A 26,144-nucleotide genomic window follows, 5' to 3' on the forward strand; every position below is an offset into this window, starting at 1 on the left:
CACCTGATTTGGATGTAATTACCCTCAAATTAAATCTGAAAGTCTGTAGTAAAAGCACATCTTGTTTGTTTCATTTCAAAGCCATTGTGGTGGTGAATAGAGGCCAAAATATGATAATTCTGTCAATGTCCCAATATTTATGCACCTGACATATATATATATATATATATATATTGTTAATTCCCCCATGCCCATAGCCCCCGATAGTGGTGAATTGTTGTTATTATTTGTGTTTATTCATAATAAATGAGCCTGCAATCCATCAATGACCATGTGCATTCCAGATAGTGTATTATAGTACATAAAGCATATTAAAGTGTATAAAAAAGGAGTCATGCCTGGAAACGTGGGTGTACAGAGCTTTTACATTCACTATCATGCCCACGGAGTTCAGTCTCTGCCCTACTCACTCAGCGCTGCATTGCCGGCTGGCTAAGTATAATTAAGGATCATTTATTACCATTGTGGGCGGCAATAAATGGTAAGTCGGTCTAAATTTTATACTTTTGTTTCTCTTTTTTTAACTCTTTTAAAGTAGAAACATTGCAGGTAAGAGGCAGGGAAAGTGGTGGGATCAGGTAGAAATGATTGCCAATGACTTCAGTGACCAATAGGACTGCTGTGATTTATATGCGACTGGTCATGTGAAATGCGCACTAGGTAACACTATGATAGAGACTTATATGATAATACACCTAATAGCAAACTTTATTTTATTTTCATTACTGTGCACGGTGTCATTTTTTTTGTTATATTATGACTTGTAAGCCAAATCCTATAATATCTCATTAACCTGCGATGGGAGAAGCAGAGATCCTATAATATCTCATTAACCTGCGATGGGAGAAGCAGAGTTGGTGCTAATTTCTCCAGGAACAAACAGAATAAAAAGATGTAATTAGCAGGTTGGCGTAATTAGAAACTATTGTAATTATTAACGGCTCGTGATAATGTAAGCTGAAATAAAATATAAATCTCTCTCCTCATTATTATCCCCACTACCCCCAATCTATTATAATAGATCAGTAGAATGCATTATCTCAAGCTGGTCTCCTTTTTTCCACTCAGCTGCTTGCTGCATTTATGCTACTCATCTATTCTACTTCAGTGTCTCGCTCACCTGTACATCAGCCACCAACCAATGTCTCCAGTACCTGTATTTTGGATTGGCTCTGCTGGGAGCGTCAGGATCCACCATCATCAGAAGATAAGTCTTATCCTGGAACGAGATAACACATAGCTGAAAGTGCAATATAGCTCAGACGCAGTCACACATGACCGATGCATGTAGAGCAGCCTAAACACCAACAATCATTCTTGCAGTTGGCCCAAAAAAGTTTAAATACAATATTGTTTGAAAAGCAAAGGAACAAACAGAAAGAGACAGCCACAGACAGAGAGAGGACGGGACATCCAGAGTGTTTGGTTACCCATGAAAATCAGAAACATACACATAACTTACACAGGGCTGATTAATAATATGTATATCTTTGAGTAGATACAGGAAAGGGGCAATATGATTGAAACTTTCAAATATATCAAGGGTTTTGCCAAGGTAAAGGAGGGAAACATTCCTCAAAGGAAGAGAGGTATTAGAACACGAAGGACAGGCACTGACAATGCAGGTAAATAGGAATTTAAGGAAGAATTACTTCACAGAAAGGGTAGTGGATAAGTGGAATAGGTGCACATCAGAGGTGGTAGAGGCTAAGACAGTAGAGCAATTTAAATCTGCTTGGGAGATATATATATATATATACACTATATATACTTGTAAACATCAAGTAGGGTTGAGGTTACCATAAGACTAAAAAAGGGTCAGATGGGACTCGGGGGGAAGCAGTGGGTTGAACTGGAGGCCCTCTCCATTTAATCATGTTCCTGTGGTGCTCCGAAATAGAGAGCGCAACCCATCCGTTGGTTGGCCCTGTGCTAGAGACATGGAGGAGGTTGTGCACTAGAAGTGGGGTTTCCTCAGTAGTATCCGCCCTTATTCCCATTTTGCACAATCTCCTCTCCCCCCCTGGGGTCTCATAATGGTTGGTATCTACTTGGTCAGAAGCTGGGATCAGTAGAATGGGCCATGTAATCTCAGATGGCAGTACAGAGCTCCTGAAAGGACAGACACCTGCCACCTCACTCACTGACCGGGGTTATTGCTTCTTTCTACAGATACAACATTTTGCTTCTTCTCTTGGGAGACTCTCTGTAGTCACTAGGGACATGACTCCCTTCGAATCTATGTGCTCCCAACACACTGCTCCCACTCATACGATCTCAGGTATTTATAAAATTCTGCTGAAGTTTGTCTCCTTTGCAGAGACCTGGGACGGGGAACTAGAAACTAGAGGAATACAGGTAAACTGCGGAAGGGATTACCAACATTTGTTTCTCTAGTCTAGAGGTGCTGGAAACTCAGTATAAGGTACTGACCAGGTAGTATCATTGCCTGGTCACTCTTCACAAATTTTACCCTACTGTATCCACTCTCTGCTGGAGGTGCCATAAGGAGACAGGTACACTGATTCATATTCGGTAGAATTGCCCATTGATAACTCCATTTTGGCATAAGATTATAATTTTGGATTTTTCAAATTCTGGATTACTCTGTTCCCTCCAACACTGATTTCTGGTTACTTTCTCACTCGCACATTCCTGTTTCCCAGTATAACATAATCTCTCCTCAAACACATTGTTCTCCCGGTTTGTTGGTGCTCTCATATCCAGGGCCGGTGCAAGGTTTCTTGGCACCCTAGGCTTTTCTTCAGCCTTACGCCCCCCCCCCCACACCCTCGATAGCTACACAAGCCCTTATACAGTGCCCCCAGTAGTGGCCCGCCTATGCAGTCCTCCAGTAGTGCCGGAAGCAGTGGTCCCACTTATGCAATGCCCCCATTAGTGGTCCCACCTATGCAGTGCCCCCAGTAGTGGTCCCCCAATATAGTGGTCCCCCCATGCAGTGCCCCCAATATAGTGCCCCCAGTAGTGGCCCCCCTATGCAGTGCCCCCAGTATTGGCCCCCCTATGCAGTGCCCCCAGTAGTAGTCCCCCACCAATGCAGTGCCCCTTATATAGTGCCCCCAGTAGTAACCCTCCCTATGCAGTGCCCGCAGTAGTGGTCCCCCGATGCAGTGCTCCCAGTAGTAGTCTCCCCCCCCAGCAGTGCCCCCAGTAGCAGCCCTCCCCCAGCAGTGCCCCTAGAAGTAGTCCCCCCCAGCAGTGCCCCAGCAGTAATCTCTCCCTATGCAGTGCCTCCAGTAATCTCTCCCTATGCAGTGCCCCCAGTAGTGGTCCCACCAGTGCAGTGCCCCCAGTAGTACTCCTCCCCCCAGCAGTGCCCCTAGTAGTCCCCCCATGCAGTGCCCCCAGCAGTAATCCCTCCCTATGCAGTGCAGTGCCCCCAGTAGTGGTCCCACCAGTGCAGTGCCCCTAGTAGTACTCCTGCCCCTAGTAGTAGTCCCCCCCTATGTAGTGCCCCCAGCAGTAATCCCCCCTATGTAGTGCCCCCAGTAGCAGTCCCCCCCAGCAGTGCCCCCAGTAGTAGTCCCCCCAGTAGCAGTCCCCCCAGCAGTGTTCCCAGTAGTAGTTCTCCCAGCAGTGCCCCCAGTAGTAGTCCCCCCAGCAGTACCCCTAGTAGTAATCCCCCACTAGGCAGTGCCCCCAGTTTTGGTCCCACCAGTGTGCAGTGCCTGCAGTAGTCCCCCCAGCAGTGCCCGTAGTAGTAGTAGTCCCCCTCCTCCCAGCCAGACACACACACACACACAAGAAAAAAAACAAAAACAACCTCCACTTACCTTAATCCCTGCTCCGGCATCTGCTCCTCCGTCCAGTGTCCTCCCGGGCCGGCCCACTCTGCATGATGGGAGAGACGTCATGACGTCTCTCCCATCACCCACTGCGGGAGCCGGAAAATGGAGCTCATGAGTGAGCTCCAGCCCGGCTCCGGCAGTGGGCGCAGCAGCCTATAAGAGTCTGTCTGAGTCTCATCGGCTGCTAAAACAAACACACAGCTGCCGACGCCGGCTGTGTGTTTGTCTCTAGTAGTGTAATGCGGTCCACACTACACATCAATCCAGTGGCGCCCTGCAGTGGCCGTCGCTCTTAGGCAGCTGCCTAAGTTTCCATAGTGTGATGTTCTGGGTTGTTTGTGGACCCGGGGTGGTAGCAGGAGCGATCACAGAAGCAGATTTGAAAATAAAACTAGGATTTTTAATAAATGCTTGATTAGACATATAATGTGGCAGTAAATAAAAGTCCAGGAATATATAAATGTGCACAAGAGTTCTGTGGTGGGAGTAAAAGGGTTAATGTCCAAGTAGAAACAATTAGAGCTGTCCAGGTGTGCAGGTAGTGAAACTGAAAATAATCAAACCAGGTTTGCAGGTAGTGAACTGAAGCGCAGGATGTCAGCAGGCTCAGGCACTCAGGTATGGGCAAGGGTGATGGAGGAAGCGGGGTAGTCCAGTGGGAGATAGGAGCTGACAGGCAGACTGGCAGACAGCGAATTCACAGGAACAGGATAAGCACAGAGAACTCCCTCTCAGCTAGGCTGAGATACACGTTGCACTGGCAAAGAAGGAAGGCACTGACCCTTCCTAAATACCCCATGCCGTGCTGTTACTGGCCGTAGGGAACATGTGACTCACCAGGATTGGCCAGCCGCATCACATGGCCAGAAGGCAAGATGGCGGTGCCCATGCCAAACGGAATGGAGACGCCGCCAGGCCTTACCAGCGCAGAGTGACAACATGCCCGCACAACAACACGCGCAGCCAAAGCCCCCCGCCAGACACCAGCTTCGCCACCAGACAGCCCGCGCCACAATGACCTCACAGGTAACACTCGCCTAGCGCCATGCTGAAATACCCTGGTCGTGACACATAGGCACGGAACTGGTGTCAGCGCCTTGACTTCTATATGGCTGTAATTTGGAAATACCTCTTCTACTAATATCTCCTGGAGAGACACTGACCTCCTCTTATTGGCTTTATGTCTGCACAACATCCCGTCCTCATCTCCCCCTATACTCTTCTCCCTTTTCTCATTCTTTTTCTCTGTCATTTTCTTTCTTCCTTCAGGTATTTTTTTTTCTTTTTTTGGATACTTAGGGGTCAATTTATCATGTTAATTATTGGGGGCCGGGCGGCCTCTGATAATTAAGAATCCAATTTGTGGCGAGTAGCAGCGGTAGATACAACATTGCTCCTGTGCGGAGACAGCGGACACACAACAATCATCTGTCTCCGTGATCACTGCTACTTCCACAGTCTGACTCAGCAGTGCTAGTGCGCCCGCCTGAACTGGGCTTCACGTAGGCGCACAAAGCCCCAGCGTCAGCAGAAGCAGCTGGACAGGGGTGGAGGAACAGAAAGGATCCCTCTGTGCAACCTGGGACTTCTTCCCATAGGGAGTAGCGGGGGTGCGGGAGCAAACGCCATCTCAAGATGGCGATCCCACAGTCAAGCTCTGAAAATATTATATTTTTGGAGCTTGATGAATTTAGGTCCCCATACTAGTGTATGAGGACAGATCGGGATTGAAAAGGTAAGCAGGAGATATCACATTACCTTTATAATGAATAGCCCGATCCTTCATTTCTACAAAAGTAGATGAAAATGTTAATTTGTCACCTGCTTTTGTAGAATTTAAGCAATGATAAACCCCTTAATGTGCTTATGCTTGGAGCAAATTGTATTTCATTATGCTTTGATATCACGGATGTACGGAATCGATCTGTCTATTTACTATTTCATATTTTCTATATTTGTACTTTTGCTAAAGGTTGTAAAAATTTCTTTGAAAAGAAAATGTAAAAAAGGGGGCAGACTAGATGGGCCCATGTGGTTCTTATTCGCCATCAAATTCTATGTCTCTATGATTGACAGAATTATTTGCAGCAGCCGAGGCACTATAGCAGCACAGCCAGCCCTAAGGCCCTTGGGGGCCCATTTATCAAAGGGAATTTGAGGTAAATTCCCCGAAAAAACACCTGTTTTCGGGGGTTTACCTCAAATACTAAGTATCCCCCGGATGTATGAAGGAGGGACCGCAGCAGGTATCTCCGATACCTGCTGTGATCCCTCCATTGCCGCTGGCAGCCACCTCCCCCATAGGTTTCTATGGGGGAGGCGCTGCTGCCAAATGTATCAATATCGGGAATGCGAAGCCATCTGAAGATAGCGTTAGCCGCTGTAGCCTATGGGGACTTACCGCAAGTCAGCCGGCGGAGGGATCTCCCTGATCCCTCCGCCGGCAATGGGCGCCGCTCATGTGCAGTCCGCGGGACTGCGCATGCGCAGCAGCCTCTGGCCACATCGCAGGAACGGCTCCTTTCGGAGTCTGTCACCCTGCATGTGCCGGATCACACATTCGGCCGCTATGATCGCATTTTGCAATGCGATCATGGGCGGTACTGCACGTCCTGATCGCATTGCAAAATGCGATCATTAATAAATGGGCCCCTAAATCTGGGCTAACAGTGATATTACAGACTGGCCGCCATGTAGCAGATACTGACGAGAGTGAGTGCGGCAATATAAATGCATTCTGTCACTGTAGTCTGGAGACCACTGGCGAGCAGGAAGGTAAGATGTCACATATAAAAGCACATGGCTAGTGAGACAGCACAGAGCATTGCTTTCTGGTAGTGGGTACAATGCCCTCTTCCCTGAGACTACAGAGGGCTGATAGAGAGATCTGTGAAATACACACAGCGCAGAAATGGTTAATGAAGTCATCTTGGAATACATGGACCCAGTAACTGCCAGCTGGTCCCTGCAATAACTCAATAACAGAAACAAAGATATCACAGTTAAGGAGGAGAGTAAACGTTAGGAGGATCGGTCTCTACCTCTCTTTCCTTGTTCTACAGTAATTGCATTATTTAAAGCCCTGTTTCTGTGACAACTGCTCAAGCTGACACATGCAGAGTGTGCGGCTCGCAGGCAGTGCATGGCAACACTGCAAGGGATTCTGGGAGATGCTGGAGAATGGCATCCTCACTCTCACCCACTAACTTGCATTAACCGCTTCTCTACTGGTCACAAAGCAGTGAAGAAATAATGAACCCTTTCAGCTAGGCTGCAGTCCTATGCAGTTCCACTAGCTCTAACACTCCATTAATCCTTTACCATCAGAGGTTTAACATGTACACAGCCTATATATACGAAGGTGATCGAATAAGCTGCATGTCCAAAAGGTGAAGAGCTCACTCTGGGGCCTATTTATCATTAAATATGTAGCCTTAATTGGCTGCAAATGAGGGCCTAACAACATCCACCAATCAGTGACTGATCTGGATCTATCAGATGTCTGTAAGAAAGTGCAGAGAATGCAGCAGAACAGTGACCATGTGTCCGGCTCATTGTGAGTCAGACACAGGCTCCTGTATTGTGCACTTGAATGGAAATGCCCATGCGTTTATTCCTATTAGGATATTTGCACATCCCTGACTTACACCTGGAGAGCTGGGAAGCGGGAGGGAGGTGCGTGCTGCCCAGGTAGAGTACAGTAATGGCGTGGCCAGTGACCGCTATACAGTATACAGTAGCAGCTTATCTGTTATGGGTGCTCTATACCTGAAGCAACTGTCCAAGCTGATGATCATCAGATGAAGAAAGAGGTTCTGAGCAGCGTCCGTATCGGGTTGCGCACGGGATGCCGGCGTTCGGTATCCCAGCAGTCAGAATTTCCGACACCGGCATCTCGACTAGGTTAGCATCCCGACGGCTCAAGGTAAGTATTCCTAACCTAACCCCTAACCCTCCCTCCCTGGTGCCTAAACCTAACCTCCCCCTTAGTGCCTAACCCTCCCCCCAACCCCGCTACTTACCTTCGGGATTCCGGCGGTCGGGATGCCGGGGTTGGTATTTGGATGTGTTGGGATTGCGGCGTCGGCATTGTGACCGCTGCAATCCCCGATGACGGGATATTAAACATATCCCGTACTCAAACCTCTACTCTGCGTAGATTTGGTGTAAGCTGCCCCGTTGTAGTCTAAGCAAATAGGCGGGCTGGTTCCTCTGTACTCACTACAGCCTGTCCCGAAACACAGAGCCCTGCTGGTAGGTAGCTGGTACCCAATCACTTTAGAAAACTTTTTTTAAAGCAACTAATGCTCCACTTTTGAGTGACAATGGCACAGCAAATGTCCTCCCTAGCAGCAAATGGGCTGCAGTCTTCTCTTGTATGCATAGTCTGCACCAGGGCAACCTATACCAGATAGAAGCACAGGAAAGGCCTGAGTAATTAGGGAAGCTTCTGCAGAACCTCTTTGGAAGTCAAGTTGTTTCTCCCCCATTAGGTAGCTAATCAGTCTCATGCATACACCAACGCATGACACTGTATGGGTGCCAGGGTTGTTCAAAGTATCTATACATGTGTTGACCTCATTCCTGCTGGTAGTTGTACAATTTTATGGCAGCTCTGCAGGCTATGAGGTCCACACATAGAAGTCACAAGAGTAATCTACTCATCTTCTGCTATTGCATTTGAGCCAGACCTGCACACACAGGACCATCTAACAATCTCATACTGTCTAATCTCTAGTATGTATCATGGTATATGTCCTTTCTGTACTCCAGTCATTCTGTGGATGTGGCATCTGCTGGTACTGGATCTACCAATATACATTTACTAAGCGGCGGGTTTTACAAGCTCCCACTTCTCGGTGGGGTTTGACCATTAACTTTAAAGCAGCACTGATATTAACAGCAAAACACGTTCCCCAGGCTTTTGTATTGGAGCAAAAAAATTGACTGAGGAACCATAGAAAAGACAAAATAATGGATAAGGCCTGATACATTAAAGTGTGTTGTCTGCTAGCGATTTTGAATCCATTCTATTCACCGTGCCCATGCCATTTGGTTTTTTACTTGAGTTTTTTACTTGAGCTAGACGCATTCCATCTCCATGGCAGTGCTTCCAGCATGTGTCACTGCACATACCACAGAACTCATTGGGCCTGATGCCTGTTGGTGGAGCGTATCCTATGTGGTTTAGCACTGTGCATGTCCCGGAACGGAGCATCTAGTATAGGGCTAGTTTACACAACCTAGCATAAGGAGAGGGGGTAGGTACATAGCAAGATACATACAACTCCACATACAGGAGCAAATCTGTGCATGCCATGCAGGGGTATGTAAGATTCAGCTCTGCCTCACTGTGCACCAGGCCCATGTCTACTTACTTGTGTTCACACATACAATTTGCTAGGGAAAGATGAAAACGTCCTATTTTATCACAAACGCATGTTATATAACACAGAATGAACGCTCAGCAAAAGTAGCAAAACGCGTCACCCGCTAGTACAAATACATAATGAATGTGTGTGAAACGCGTTGTGCAGGAATGAGACATGTCCCATGCAGCACTAACCAGCTTCATTCTGCTTCTGAATCATCTATTCTTCTTCCATAAAATATTCATGTTTTTCAGTATTTTGCCTAGGATAATTTAGAAACATTTACATGTTTCTCAGGCTGCAACACCTACATAGATCATGTTAGATTACATTTCCAGAGAGACTTCTCTTTAATATTCCTTTCATTTTTTATGTTTTCCTTTTTAAACATTTACATTTTGTATTGTATTTTTGTATTGTATTGGAGTGGAAGTAACAAGAAATCTGTAATTATCGACATGCTTGCATATATAAAAGATATGTGGTTACATCTCATTGCAAAGTGTGATATCATCCTGGATTCAGCATGGCAGAAAAGAGACCTTATGTAGTCATCATGTGATTGCTGCTTTATACTATATGCATGAAGCCCAGCGAGTTCTGTACCTACTGTTCCAAATATAACCTGGGACGGAAATCAGCAGCAAATCATATCAGCCTAAAATGTGTGTTATACAGCAAGAGCCAATAATATACACTCCGGATACATTAGGCACACATGGGCAATCTCTCATACCGCTGTTAAACATACGTAAAGAACAGAACATCAGATACAGTATATTCTAGCACTCTAGCTTTAGGCAGGGTTCTATAGATCACAGAGATTCCAGTGAGGAGATTGCAATATATGTGCATCATGGGTCCTAGTGTGTAAAATAACCACTTAACTGGCACGGTCATATGTGTGACAACGGTAGCAGGTAGCATTGGTGTAACTGCCATAGGTGCAAGGGGTGCAGCTGCAATGGGGCCCAAAGCGTAGGGGGGCCCCATCTTCCTTGTCAAAGTTACATGTGTTATATACATTGGGTGGTACATAAGGGCTCCAAACTTTTGCTATGGGGCCTTCAAATACCTAGTTACGCCCCTGGCAGGTAGTGTTTAGGCTGACCTGGTCGTCACACATACGACCGCGCAGCCACGCCCCTTGCCCTGGCAGAACAGATCTCCTCTGTCTCCTAGGCATCACCCCTAGGCAGTGATGTGGCCGCCTACATCATTGCCAGAATCACGCACCAGAATGCAAACGGGGATCACAGTGTGAGGAGGGAAACATAGCTCCCCTCCATACACTTTAGGCTGATCACTGTGTGTACAGAGATCAGCAGCAGAAGGGGGGAGTAATGATCTGTCCACAGTGCACAACGCTCCGATGCACTCTGCATGTGGGGGAGAGGGGGTGGAGGTGGGATGCCTATGTGGGTAGGAGGGTAACCACCAGGAGGGTAGGAGGGATCTGGCATAAGTGGGGGAGGGATAAAAATAAAATTTGATGACGCTGAGGTGCAGAGACCCCTCCTATCCCAATCACACGGGCTGCAGCAGGGTACAGCCAGCCATTAATATGGGGCAGAATGTGAGGTGCAGAGACCCCCCCCTCCCCACTTGTCCCCATCGCACTGGCTGCAGCAGGGACACACACAGCTTATTAATATGGGGGCAGAATGTGAGGTGCAGAGACCCCTCCTGTCCCCATCACACTGGCTGCAGCAGGGGCACACACAGCTTATTAATATGGGGGCAGAATGTGAGGTGCAGAGGCCCCTCCTGTCCCCATCACACTGGCTGCAGCAGGGACACACACAGCTTAATAATATGGGGCAGAATGTGAGGTGCAGAGACCCCTCCTGTCCCCATCACACTGGCTGCAGCAGGGACACACACAGCTTATTAATATGGGGGCAGTATGTGAGGTGTAGAGACCCCTCCTGTCCCCATCACACTGGCTGCAGCAGGGACACACACAGCTTATTAATATGGGGGAAGAATGTGAGGTGCAGAGACCCCCCTGTCCCCATCACACTGGCTGCAGCAGGGACACACACAGCTTATTAATATGGGGCAGAATGTGAGGTGCAGAGACCACTCCTGTCCCCATCACACTGGCTGCAGCAGGGACACACACAGCTTATTAATATGGGGCATAATGTGAGGTGCAGAGACCCCCCCCCCTCCCCACTTGTCCCCATCGCACTGGCTGCAGCAGGGACACACACAGCTTATTAATATGGGGGCAGTATGTGAGGTGTAGAGACCCCTCCTGTCCCCATCATACTGGCTGCAGCAGGGACACACACAGATTATTAATATGGGGGCAGAATGTGAGGTGCAGAGACCCCCCCTGTCCCCATCACACTGGCTGCAGCAGGGACACACACAGCTTATTAATATGGGGCAGAATGTGAGGTGCAGAGACCCCTCCTGTCCCCATCACAATGGCTGCAGCAGAGAACACAGCTTATTAATATGGGGCAGAATGTGAGGTGCAGAGACCCCTCCTGTCCCCATCACACTGGCTGCAGCAGGGACACACACAGCTTATTAATATGGGGCATAATGTGAGGTGCAGAGACCCCTCCTGTCCCCATCACACTGGCTGCAGCAGGGACACACACAGCTTATTAATATGGGGCAGAATGTGAGGTGTAGAGACCCCTCCTGTCCCCATCACACTGGCTGCAGTAGGGATCACACACAGCTTATTAATATGGGGGCAGAATGTGAGGTGCAGTGACCCCTCCTGTCCCCATCACACTGGCTGCAGTAGAGAACACACACAGCTTATTAATATGGGGGCAGAATATGAGGTGCAGAGACCCCTCTTGTCCCCATCACACTGGCTGCAGCAGAGAACACACAGCTTATTAATATGGGGGCAGAATGTGAGGTACAGAGACCCCTCCGTCCCCATCACACTGGCTGCAGCAGGGAACACACAGCTTATTAATATGGGGCAGAATGTGAGGTGCAGAGACCCCTCCTGTCCCCATCACACTGGCTGCATTAGGGAAACACACAGCTTATTAATATAGGCAGAATGTGAGGTGTAGAGACCCCTCCTGTCCCCATCACACTGGCTGCAGCAGAGAACACACAGCTTATTAATATGGGGGCAGGATGTGAGGAGCAGAGACCCCTCCTGTCAACATCACACTGGCTGCATTAGGGAAACACACAGCTTATTAATATGGGGCAGAATGTGAGGTGTAGAGACCCCTCCTGTCCCCATCACACTGGCTGCAGTAGGGAACACACACAGCTTATTAATATGGGGGCAGAATGTGAGGTGCAGAGACCCCTCCTGTCCACATCACACTGGCTGCAGCAGAGAACACTCACAGCTTATTAATATGGGGGCAGAATGTGAGGTACTGAGACCCCTCCTGTCCCCATCACACTGGCTGCAGCAGGGACACACACAGCTTATTAATATGGGGCAGAATGTGAGGTGCAGAGACCCCTCCTGTCCCCATCACACTGGCTGCATTAGGGAAACACACAGCTTATTAATATGGGGGCAGAATGTGAGGTGTAGAGACCCCTCCTGTCCCCATCACACTGGCTGCAGCAGGGAACACACAGCTTATTAATATGGGGGCAGAATGTGAGGTGCAGAGACCCCTCCTGTCCCCATCACACTGGCTGCATTAGGGAAACACACAGCTTATTAATATGGGGGCAGAATGTGAGGTGTAGAGACCCCTCCTGTCCCCATCACACTGGCTGCATTAGGGAAACACACTGCTTATTAATATGGGGGCAGAATGTGAGGTGTAGAGACCCCTCCTGTCCCCATCACACTGGCTGCAGCAGAGAACACATAGCTTATTAATATGGGGGCAGGATGTGAGGAGCAGAGACCCCTTCTGTCCCCATCACACTGGCTGCATTAGGGAAACACACAGCTTATTAATATGGGGCAGAATGTGAGGTGTAGAGACCCCTCCTGTCCCCATCACACTGGCTGCAGTAGGGAACACACACAGCTTATTAATATGGGGGCAGAATGTGAGGTGCAGAGACCCCTCCTGTCCCCATCACACTGGCTGCAGCAGAGAACACTCACAGCTTATTAATATGGGGGCAGAATGTGAGGTACAGAGACCCCTCCTGTCCCCATCACACTGGCTGCAGCAGGGACACACACAGCTTATTAATATGGGGCAGAATGTGAGGTGCAGAGACCCCTCCTGTCCCCATCACACTGGCTGCATTAGGGAAACACACAGCTTATTAATATGGGGGCAGAATGTGAGGTGTAGAGACCCCTCCTGTCCCCATCACACTGGCTGCAGCAGGGAACACACAGCTTATTAATATGGGGGCAGAATGTGAGGTGCAGAGACCCCTCCTGTCCCCATCACACTGGCTGCAGCAGAGAACACTCACAGCTTATTAATATGGGGGCAGAATGTGAGGTGCAGAGACCCCTCCTGTCCCCATCACACTGGCTGCATTAGGGAAACACACAGCTTATTAATATGGGGGCAGAATGTGAGGTGTAGAGACCCCTCCTGTCCCCATCACACTGGCTGCAGCAGGGACACACACAGCTTATTAATATGGGGCAGAATGTGAGGTGCAGAGACCCCTCCTGTCCCCATCACACTGGCTGCAGCAGGGACACACACAGCTTATTAATATGGGGCAGAATGTGAGGTGCAGAGACCACTCCTGTCCCCATCACAATGGCTGCAGCAGAGGACACACACAGCTTATTAATATGGGGGCAGAATGTGAGGTGTAGAGACCCCCCTGTTCCCATCACACTGGCTGCAGTAGGGAACACACACAGCTTATTAATATGGGGGCAGAATGTGAGGTGCAGAGACCCCTCCTGTCCCCATCACACTGGCTGCATTAGGGAAACACACAGCTTATTAATATGGGGGCAGAATCTAAGGTGTAGAGACCCCTCCTGTCCCCATCATACTGGCTCCAGCAGGGACACACACAGCTTATTAATATGGGGGCAGAATGTGAGGTGCAGAGACCCATCCTGTCCCCATCACAATGGCTGCAGCAGGGGCACACACAGCTTATTAATATTGGGGCAGTATGTGAGGTGTAGAGACCCCTCCTGTCCCCATCACACTGGCTGCATTAGGGAAACACACAGCTTATTAATATGGGGGCAGAATGTGAGGTGTAGAGACCCCTCCTGTCCCCATCACACTGGCTGCAGCAGGGAACACACAGCTTATTAATATGGGGGCAGAATGTGAGGTGCAGAGACCCCTCCTGTCCCCATCACACTGGCTGCAGCAGGGAACACACAGCTTATTAATATGGGGACAGAATGTGAGGTGCAGAGACCCCTCCTGTCCCCATCACACTGGCTGAAGCAGGGAACACACAGCTTATTAATATGGGGGCAGAATGTGAGGTGCAGAGACCCCTCCTGTCCCCATCACACTGGCTGCAGCAGGGGCACACACAGCTTATTAATATGGGGGCAGAATGTGAGGTACAGAGACCCCTCCTGTCCCCATCACACTGGCTGCAGCAGGGACACACACAGCTTATTAATATGGGGGCAGTATGTGAGGTGTAGAGACCCCTCCTGTCCCCATCACACTGGCTGCATTAGGGAACACACAGCTTATTAATATGGGGGCAGAATGTGAGGTGTAGAGACCCCTCCTGTCCCCATCACACTGGCTGCATTAGGGAAACACACAGCTTATTAATATGGGGGCAGAATGTGAGGTGTAGTGACCCCTCCTGTCCCCATCACACTGGCTGCAGCAGGGACACACACAGCTTATTAATATGGGGGCAGAATGTGAGGTACAGAGACCCCTCCTGTCCCCATCACACTGGCTGCAGCAGGGACACACACAGCTTATTAATATGGCGGCAGAATGTGAGGTGCAGAGACCCCTCCTGTCCCCATCACACTGGCTGCAGCAGAGAACACTCACAGCTTATTAATATGGGGGCAGAATGTGAGGTGCAGAGACCCCTCCTGTCCCCATCACACTGGCTGCATTAGGGAAACACACAGCTTATTAATATGGGGGCAGAATGTGAGGTGTAGAGACCCCTCCTGTCCCCATCACACTGGCTGCATTAGGGAAACACACAGCTTATTAATATGGGGGCAGAATGTGAGGTGTAGAGACCCCTCCTGTCCCCATCACACTGGCTGCAGCAGGGACACACACAGCTTATTAATATGGGGCAGAATGTGAGGTGTAGAGACCCCTCCTGTCCCCATCACACTGGCTGCATTAGGGAAACACACAGCTTATTAATATGGGGGCAGAATGTGAGGTGCAGAGACCACTCCTGTCCCCATCACACTGGCTGCAGCAGGAAACACACAGCTTATTAATATGGGGCAGAATGTGAGGTGCAGAGACCCCTCCTGTCCCCATCACACTGGCTGCATTAGGGAACACACACAGCTTATTAATATGGGGGCAGAATGTGAGGTGCAGCGACCCCTCCTGTCCCATCACAATGGCTGCAGTAGGGAACACACACAGCTTATTAATATGGAGGCAGAATGTGAGGTGCAGAGACCCCTCCTGTCCCCATCACACTGGCTGCAGTAGGGAACACACACAGCTTATTAATATGGGGGCAGAATGTGAGGTGCAGAGACCCCTCCTGTCCCCATCACACTGGCTGCATTAGGGAAACACACAGCTTATTAATATGGGGGCAGAATGTGAGGTGCAGAGACCCCTCCTGTCCCCATCACACTGGCTGCAGCAGAGAACACACACAGCTTATTAATATGGGGGCAGAATGTGAGGTGCAGAGACCCCTCCTGTCCCCATCACACTGGCTGCAGCAGAGAACACACACAGCTTATTAATATGGGGGCAGAATGTGAGGTGTAGAGACCCCTCCTGTCCCCATCATACTGGCTCCAGCAGGGACACACACAGCTTATTAATATGGGGGCAGAATGTGAGGTGCAGAGACCCATCCTGTCCCCATCACACTGGCTGCAGCAGGGGCACACACAGCTTATTAATATTGGGGCAGTATGTGAGGTGTAGAGACCCCTCCTGTCCCCATCACACTGGCTGCATTAGGGAAACACACAGCTTATTAATATGGGGGCAGAATGTGAGGTGTAGAGACCCCTCCTGTCCCCATCACACTGGCTGCAGCAGGGAACACACACAGCTTATTAATATGGGGCAGTATGTGAGGTGTAGAGACCCCTCCTGTCCCCATCACACTGGCTGCATTAGGGAAACACACAGCTTATTAATATGGGGGCAGAATGTGAGGTGTAGAGACCCCTCCTGTCCCCATCACACTGGCTGCAGCAGAGAACACACAGCTTATTAATATGGGGGCACAATGTGAGGTGCGGAGACCCCTCCTGTCCCCATCAAACTGGCTGCAGCAGGGAACACACAGCTTATTAATATGGGGGCAGAATGTGAGGTGCAGAGACCCCTCCTGTCCCCATCACACTGGCTGCAGCAGGGAACACACAGCTTATTAATATGGGGACAGAATGTGAGGTGCAGAGACCCCTCCTGTCCCCATCACACTGGCTGAAGAATGGAACACACAGCTTATTAATATGGGGGCAGAATGTGAGGTGCAGAGACCCCTCCTGTCCCCATCACACTGGCTGCAGCAGGGAACACACAGCTTATTAATATGGGGGCAGAATGTGAGGTGCAGAGACCCCTCCTGTCCCCATCACACTGGCTGCAGCAGGGACACACACAGCTTATTAATATGGGGGCAGAATGTGGGGTGCAGAGCCCCCTCCTGTCCCCATCACACTGGCTGCAGCAGGGAACACACACAGATTATTAATATGGGGGCAGAATGTGAGGTGCAGAGACCCATCCTGTCCCCATCACACTGGCTGCAGCAGGGACACACACAGCTTATTAATATGGGGCAGAATGTGAGGTGTAGAGACCCCTCCTGTCCCCATCACACTGGCTGCAGCAGAGAACACACACAGCTTATTAATATGGGGGCAGAATGTGAGGTGCAGAGACCCCTCCTGTCCCCATCACACTGGCTGCATTAGGGAAACACACAGCTTATTAATATGGGGGCAGAATGTGAGGTGCAGAGACCCCTCCTGTCCCCATCACACTGGCTGCAGCAGGGACACACACAGCTTATTAATATGGGGGCAGAATGTGAGGTGCAGAGACCCCTCCTGTCCCCACCACACTGGCTGCAGCAGGGACACACACAGCTTATTAATATGGGGGCAGAATGTGAGGTGCAGAGACCCCTCCTGTCCCCATCACACTGGCTGCAGCAGGAACACACACAGCTTATTAATATGGGGGCAGAATGTGAGGTGCAGAGACCCCTCCTGTCCCCATCACACTGGCTGCAGCAGGGACACACACAGCTTATTAATATGGGGGCAGAATGTGAGGTGCAGAGACCCCTCCTGTCCCCATCACACTGGCTGCAGCAGGGACACACAGAGCTTATTAATATGGGGGCAGAATGTGAGGTGCAGAGACCCCTCCTGTCCCCATCACACTGGCTGCAGCAGGGACACACACAGCTTATTAATATGGGGGCAGAATGTGAGGTGTAGAGGCCCCTCCTGTCCCCATCACACTGGCTGCAGCAGGGACACACACAGCTTATTCATATGGGGCAGAATGTGAGGTGTAGAGACCCCTCCTGTCCCCATCACACTGGCTGCAGTAGAGAACACACACAGCTTATTAATATGGGGGCAGAATGTGAGGTGCAGAGACCCCTCCTGTCCCCATCACACTGGCTGCAGCAGGGAACACACACAATTAAAGTTCTTCTGCTTCTTCTTTTGCAGGTATGCTGTCAGAGTGGAGGCGAAGGGGCCCCGAATCCTCCCACTGCCCCCTCCCTCCAATCTCCTGCTCATCATCCTCCCCCGCTGTGGAGAAAACCATTTGGGCTTCCCCTGCCTGCGGGGGCTGCAGGGAAGATACCGGAGAAGTGTGGCTGCTAGAAAGGGGAAGTTTAAGCAAATAAATGTCTTCTTACGTAATGCACGATTTCCATAATAAACAAGCTCACTGGGTTATAGAGCAGGGAGTGATGATACTCTAATACTGTCACTACTGTGACTGATCTCCCCAGCAGCCAATGACACAGGGATGCACCTGTACCCAGCTCAGACAACCTGTGGCTCTCACAGGTCAGGGCGCTGTTGCTGTACAGGCTGGTGGAATCTTGCCCGGGAGAGAGCACCGCATGCTCAGTAACATGCTCTCTCCCAGGTGAAAAGAATTGTAGGAGGCTCCCATATTGTGCCCACGACATAGGGCACAAAAACAAATGTTAGAAGACCTGGTAAATTAAGGGGCCTATTCCGCGCTCAGCGATGTGCTGATGGGAATCACCAGTCTCCATCAATGCACACTGCCATTTCATACGGTAGGTAACTTTAGCTCATTTCCCTGCACACCTCTATGGGGACGAGGAAGAATGAGCTACGATACCATAGAGTGCCTTCAGCTGACCGCTCTGGAGGCCCTTTGTACACATTGCTAGTAAGTTACTGAGAGCGTGATGCCCCGGTTAGACGCAGTAGTAGTAGCGTCTGTAATGCTGTGCCCAATAACTGTCCTATTGAGACCCCACCTACCGCAAAGCGAATTTACCGATGTGCACCGAAAGATGCACCATTGATTGGACATTGGCCCCACCACCGGGCATTAGAGCAAGCCTATGGTTGCTCTGAATGTCCGACGGTACCTTGCCACTAGTGCCAGTGGAACTGCGTCTTTCTATACAGTCCCTGACACCGACAAGCCCACCGCCGATAGCCACCTGTCCCGTCACGCCCTTAGAAATTGCATGGATTCGATTTGATGAAAGTACATACTTCTTACGCCCTTCGAAATTTCATGGATCTCCATGGAATTCCGATATGCATCCCCCGGCAGTAACCTTCGGGACGCATGTGCAGAATTAATCGCAATCAGCTGCTTGCGTCCCATGTTTAATTCCGTCCACCTCTGAATCAAGCCCTAAATCGCCATATAAGCTTTTGACCACGTCGCTCTCTCTCGGTTGGCTGCCTCCTCCTCTCACACCTCCTCACACGTCAGATTTAACTAGGGAATGGGGCATTTATTTCAGGTAAGTTACTTCTTATTGTGCTGTATGATTAAAAAGCCCCAACATTTTACACAGCTGCACATTAAAGAGATCTATATATGATGTACAATGATACAAAGCTGAAAGTGGAGCTGATACTTACCAAACAAGCTTACAGTAAGTGGCCTAGCAATGCACAAACTTCCATATTTATCAATGAAAAACAGCAGAAGTAATGGCTTCAAAGATTACAGAGGAAGTTGGAGCATGGTCTGAAAATAATAATGACATCACCAGAACAAACGCCAGCGGGTCACAAATACCGAGCATAGGTTGGAGATAAAGGGGCGACAATGATTCAGGTGAGGTATTTTCTGTGTTCTCCTTATTTGTTTACATTAAAATCAACTCTTTCCACCTCTACAAATGACTGATAATAATATCAATGATGGGAATCTCATCATTTACATACAAACGGTATGAAAGGACATCGCTGAGTGATTTAATTGAAGAATAGACCAACAAGTTAGCAGTGACCACGTCCTAAGTGTTTGTTGTATTGTATTATCACAGCACGGCACTAGTACATGACTATCCCCAGTACGTCTCCATGGCTCCGGTGGTGGAGATGGATTGTGTCAGCGTCCGGCACAGAATAAAGTAAGCTCAGCAGCAGTGTTAATGTGACCCATACATCAGGGAGCGGACTCGGGGAATAGTACCATTTATCAGCCCTGAGTGGTGACTGCTGAGCTTGGCAAGGCCGATAGGGTGAACTCATCATTTTACCACTATGTGCGCATTACCAATCTACTGAATGGTGCAAAACGGAGACCAACTTTAACTTTGTTTTTATTGAAAAATAATATATATAGCTATATAATCCTTGCTTACAAAAGTAATTTGGGAAACAATCCCTGAAAGGGGCTATAAAGAGTTAATACAACAATAAGGCATGTCCCTGTTTTGTAATCAGTGCACATTTTTTCCACACTGTACAGTGCTGGGGAATATGTGAATGCTTTATAACAAATAATACTGGAGTATTAGAGTATTAATAATAACGCTCGAGCAAGCAGATCTCTTATGATCCTTTGCTGGGATCACCATTTCTTATATTCATCTGACGACAAAAAGACGACACAATGCTCAGGTACAATTCAGTACAGAACTAGTTTATACGCTGCATGTCCACAATGTGTCTTACAAAAGGCTCACATAAGGAATATATTTTTATTAAGAAAGAATATACCTCCTTATTCACTATAACATATTCCGAAGTCAGCCCAGAATTCTGTAACAGGTATAATAGGCCTCTGCCTACAGCCTTGTGCTGTATAGTCACAGAACTCCTCTGTAACGTTTTATATCCTTACCATTTAAACTTAGCAGTACATTATCCCATAGCTAAATACAGAGTAAAGGTATTTGCCAATGATCCAACATAGCAGACATAATACATAGCAATGCTGCCATCTAGTGGATATACTGAAATACTTCTTATGGCTGATTCTAATAGCAGTTATTTATATAGTACACACATTTTATGCTTCACTTTAAAGAGAATATTTAGCCACTATCTTTGTGGAGCAGAAGAACATACAAAGTCCACACAGATATAATTTAGATAGCAACTTTATAGAATTTATAGTGTACATTAAATATTTCTCTAATGAGTAACTGTACTAAACGGCACCTTTCAAAGCTGCTGCATCTTGGACTATAATATTAAACAGAAAACATCCTTGGTTTTTGTATTTAATATTATTGCACCTTTAATCCAGGGGCCAAAAACTTAGCGATACTTTACACGATTTGCCCGATTCCGACGCATCGTGGCGACAACTCGTGTAAAATATGCCCAAATCCTGAGTGTCTACTCACGATCACGATGCGCGTCCCTGCAGGACGTACATCGCATCTTCAGATCTGCTGTGCTGCAGGGCAGATCTGACAATCTGGTATACGATGCACTGGAAAAAGTTAAGGATACACGATAGATAGTTTGTCACATTGGACACTTTTTACACCAAATCGTGTGCAGGACTGCCGGGGAGCTGCCGGGGGGAGAGTTCAAGGGAAATCGTACACGATGTCGGATCGTGAGCACATCGCCAAGTATGTAGGCACCTTTAGGAGCCAGGAGCAAAGCTTAGTAAGAGGCAATTTCATCCTACAGCTTCCAGCTACTTACAGTGATAGAGCTCCCAGACATCAAATATTGTTATATTTTATGGAGAGGAACACAATTCCCTACGTCCTCCATTCATGGAGAGAAGAAAGTGACTAACAAACATAATTGATTTCTCAGACTGGGAGCTAATTGGAGACACAAGGAATACAGCTAGAAGTACCTTGTTTTAAACTAGAGCCATAAATCACCAAAGCCCAGATTATTGGGGGAAGATCACACATGGAAACAAAGTATAACTGAATGTCTGCTGATGTACGGGGATAAGAGGATACTTAGAAGAACTAGTCACCTATATGACAATCCTCTCTAAGGGGCATATTTGTTAAAGTCTGCCCCCAAAATGAAGAATCCTTATTGCTGGAAATCTCAGCAATAAGGATTTTCCTTTCTTTCAAATGTATCAATTTGAGTCGCCGGGAGACAGGCTGCGATAAGAGCCAGTCCGGGCAAACAGGAGGACGTAAAGTGATGGCACCCATGCTCACTTTAGTTCTACCTATGGGCCCCCTCATGGCTTTCCAGCTGCGCACATGCAATGTGGCAAAAGCCGTGATGTGCTTCAGGACATCCTGCAGCCCACTGGAGAGGGATCAGAAGATCCCTCTCCTGCATGGCAGTCCCATAGCAGGTAATAAGCTACCACCGTCTGAATATAGTGTTAGTCCACATAGACAAGATCCAGCTTGTGGATCTTGCTAAATAGCGTCCCCCGTAGGAAATCATGGTAATGGCAGCTGCAGGAGTCGGGGGACAGAAAGCAGGAGACATCTCCGATAACTCCTGCTTTCCTCTTTGGGACATCTCAGGGATACTTAGTTATGCCCTTAAACATTTAGAAACAACAGTTTCCACATATTTTAAGGGGCAGAATTGATTAATAAATATGCCCCATAGAGATGTAACAATAAAAGTCTAATACATCCCTATACAGATTTCACATAAGCAGAGAGGTTGCTGTAGGTGATGCTCAGAGGGTGGTTATCAGGGCTGGATTAAGGCAGAGGAGCCATGGCTGTGAGCGATTACAAACCATTGGGGCAGCTAGAGGCCGAGGTTGCCATGGCAGTTAGGACGCTGTCATGGAGGCTCGGCCCTGGCTTGGGAGCAGCTGGAGTTACGCGTTTCAGGTGGGAAAGCTGCCCAGCGAGAGCCAGCGGATATAAAAGGAGACACCTCCTGACCATTGGGGTTAGCTGCACCTTTTGCTAACGTTGGGCTGAATTCAATTCAATGCGAAGCTGAATAGCCGCGGGAGGGAGTTCCAGCAGCTACTCAATACTCCGCGCTGTTTGGGCGGGCTAAAGGATTTCTTCTCGCGCCCCCCTGGAGATGTGAGGAGAAATCCGACAAAAGTGCTGGGCGGGCAGCTGTTTGCTGACTTAGCGCGGCGCTAACAGCCGCGCGGCCGGCACTTTAGTTGGAGAATGCCGGTTCTCGCGACTAACCACCCAGGTTAAGTTGCGAGAACCGAATTGTCTGACTTAGTCAATTCCCAACTAGGTAAACAGCGCGGTGTATTAAATAGCTCCAGGAGCTCCCCCCGCGGCTATTCATCATCGCATTGAATTGAATTCAGCCCACTGACAGTATCTAAGGTGGGATTCTGGGCTGAGTTTACTAACGTGCTGAATGAGAATGGTGGGGAGAACTGTAGAGAACTGGCCCATGCTACTGTGAGCTGTCTGTCAGGGGGAGGAGGCTTCTGCTGAGGTGCTGCAGAATAGCCGACTGCTGCTGAAAGTGAAAGATGCATCCTGTCTTCAAAGGTCGATGTGAGAAAATAAATAATATTTTACTCCACACACCAGCATCCACTTCTATTATTTATTTATTACCAGTTATTTATATAGCGCACACATATTCCACAGCGCTTTACAGAGAATATCTTACCATTCACATCTGTCCCTGCCCCAGTTTAGCTTACAATCTATATTCTCTACCACATGCACACTACGGCCAATTAAGCTACCAGTATATTTTTGGAGTGTGGGAGGAAACCGGAGTACCCGGAGAAAACCCACGCAAGCACAGTTAGGACCATAGTGGGAATCGAACCCATAACCTCAGTACTGTGAGGCAGTAACGCTAACCATTACACTATCTGTGCTGTTTGTAAACAGTGATACTATCAGACTGCTGTTTCTAAACAGTGATACTATCAGACTGCTGTTTGTAAACAGTGATACTATCAGACTGCTGTTTGTAAACAGTGATACTATCAGACTGCTGTTTGTAAACAGTGATACTATCAGACTGCTGTTTCTAAACAGTGATAGTATCAGACTGCTGTTTCTAAACAGTGATAGTATCAGACTGCTGTTTCTAAACATTGATAGTATCAGACTGCTGTTTCTAAACAGTGATAGTATCAGACTGCTGTTTCTAAACAGTGATAGTATCAGACTGCTGTTTCTAAACAGTGATAGTATCAGACTGCTGTTTCTAAACAGTGATAGTATCAGACTGCTGTTTCTAAACAGTGATAGTATCAGACTGCTGTTTCTAAACAGTGATAGTATCAGACTGCTGTTTCTAAACAGTGATACTATCAGACTGCTGTTTCTAAACAGTGATACTATCAGACTGCTGTTTCTAAACAGTGATACTATCAGACTGCTGTTTCTAAACAGTGATAGTATCAGACTGCTGTTTCTAAACAGTGATAGCATCAGACTGCTGTTTGTAAACAGTGATAGCATCAGACTGCTGTTTCTAAACAGTGATACTATCAGACTGCCGTTTCTAAACAGTGATAGTATCAGACTGCTGTTTCTAAACAGTGATAGCATCAGACTGCCGTTTCTAAACATTGATAGTATCAGACTGCTGTTTCTAAACAGTGATAGTATCAGACTGCTGTTTCTAAACAGTGATAGCATCAGACTGCTGTTTCTAAACAGTGATAGTATCAGACTGCTGTTTCTAAACATTGATAGTATCAGACTGCTGTTTCTAAACAGTGATAGTATCAGACTGCTGTTTCTAAACATTGATAGTATCAGATTGCTTTTTGTAAACAGCGATAGTATCAGACTGCTGTTTCTAAACAGCGATAGTATCAGACTGCTGTTTCTAAACAGCGATAGTATCAGACTGCTGTTTGTAAACAGCGATAGTATCAGACTGCTGTTTCTAAACAGTGATACTATCAGACTGCTGTTTCTAAACAGTGATACTATCAGACTGCTGTTTCTAAACAGTGATAGCATCAGACTGCTGTTTCTAAACAGTGATAGTATCAGACTGCTGTTTCTAAACATTGATAGTATCAGACTGCTGTTTCTAAACAGTGATAGTATCAGACTGCTGTTTCTAAACATTGATAGTATCAGATTGCTTTTTGTAAACAGCGATAGTATCAGACTGCTGTTTCTAAACAGCGATAGTATCAGACTGCTGTTTCTAAACAGCGATAGTATCAGACTGCTGTTTGTAAACAGCGATAGTATCAGACTGCTGTTTCTAAACAGTGATACTATCAGACTGCTGTTTCTAAACAGTGATACTATCAGACTGCTGTTTCTAAACAGTGATAGCATCAGACTGCTGTTTCTAAACAGTGATAGTATCAGATTGCTGTTTCTAAACAGTGATAGCATCAGACTGCTGTTTCTAAACAGTGATAGTATCAGACTGCTGTTTCTAAACAGTGATAGTATCAGATTGCTGTTTCTAAACAGTGATAGCATCAGACTGCTGTTTCTAAACAGTGATAGTATCAGACTGCTGTTTCTAAACAGTGATAGTATCAGACTGCTGTTTCTAAACAGCGATAGTATCAGACTGCTGTTTGTAAACAGCGATAGTATCAGACTGCTGTTTTTAAACAGTGATAGTATCAGACTGCTGTTTCTAAACAGTGATAGTATCAGACTGCTGTTTCTAAACAGTGATAGCATCAGACTGCTGTTTGTAAACAGTGATAGCATCAGACTGCTGTTTGTAAACAGTGATAGCATCAGACTGCTGTTTGTAAACAGTGATAGCATCAGACTGCTGTTTCTAAACAGTGATACTATCAGACTGCTGTTTCTAAACAGTGATACTATCAGACTGCTGTTTCTAAATAGTGATACTATCAGACTGCTGTTTCTAAACAGTGATAGCATCAGACTGCTGTTTCTAAACAGTGATACTATCAGACTGCTGTTTCTAAACAGTGATAGTATCAGACTGCTGTTTCTAAACAGTGATAGTATCAGACTGCTGTTTCTAAACAGTGATAGCATCAGACTGCTGTTTCTAAACAGTGATAGCATCAGACTGCTGTTTCTAAACAGTGATAGCATCAGACTGCTGTTTCTAAACAGTGATAGTATCAGACTGCTGTTTCTAAACAGTGATAGTATCAGACTGCTGTTTCTAAACAGCGATAGTATCAGACTGCTGTTTCTAAACAGCGATAGTATCAGACTGCTGTTTGTAAACAGCGATAGTATCAGACTGCTGTTTGTAAACAGCGATAGTATCAGACTGCTTTTTGTAAACAGCGATAGTATCAGACTGCTGTTTCTAAACAGCGATAGTATCAGACTGCTGTTTCTAAACAGCGATAGTATCAGACTGCTGTTTCTAAACAGTGATACTATCAGACTGCTGTTTCTAAACAGTGATACTATCAGACTGCTGTTTCTAAACAGTGATAGTATCAGACTGCTGTTTCTAAACAGTGATAGTATCAGACTGCTGTTTCTAAACAGTGATAGTATCAGACTGCTGTTTCTAAAC

General features: G+C 47.4%; 1 protein-coding gene across 1 annotated transcript in view; it reads right to left on the bottom strand.

Annotated features, from left to right (window-relative positions):
- The window catches only part of PEBP4 (phosphatidylethanolamine binding protein 4), a 105,519-nt gene that overhangs the window by 56,135 nt on the left and 23,240 nt on the right, over positions 1-26,144 (bottom strand). The window contains exon 4 of the mRNA XM_088443269.1: positions 1,121-1,219. Within this exon, the coding sequence (XP_088299395.1) occupies positions 1,121-1,219 (99 nt within the window). The remainder of the gene's footprint in view (positions 1-1,120; positions 1,220-26,144) is intronic.

This window comes from Taudactylus pleione, unplaced genomic scaffold (assembly GCF_031769625.1).
Source record: "Taudactylus pleione unplaced genomic scaffold, aTauple2 ptg000329l, whole genome shotgun sequence".
NCBI lineage: Eukaryota > Metazoa > Chordata > Amphibia > Anura > Myobatrachidae > Taudactylus > Taudactylus pleione.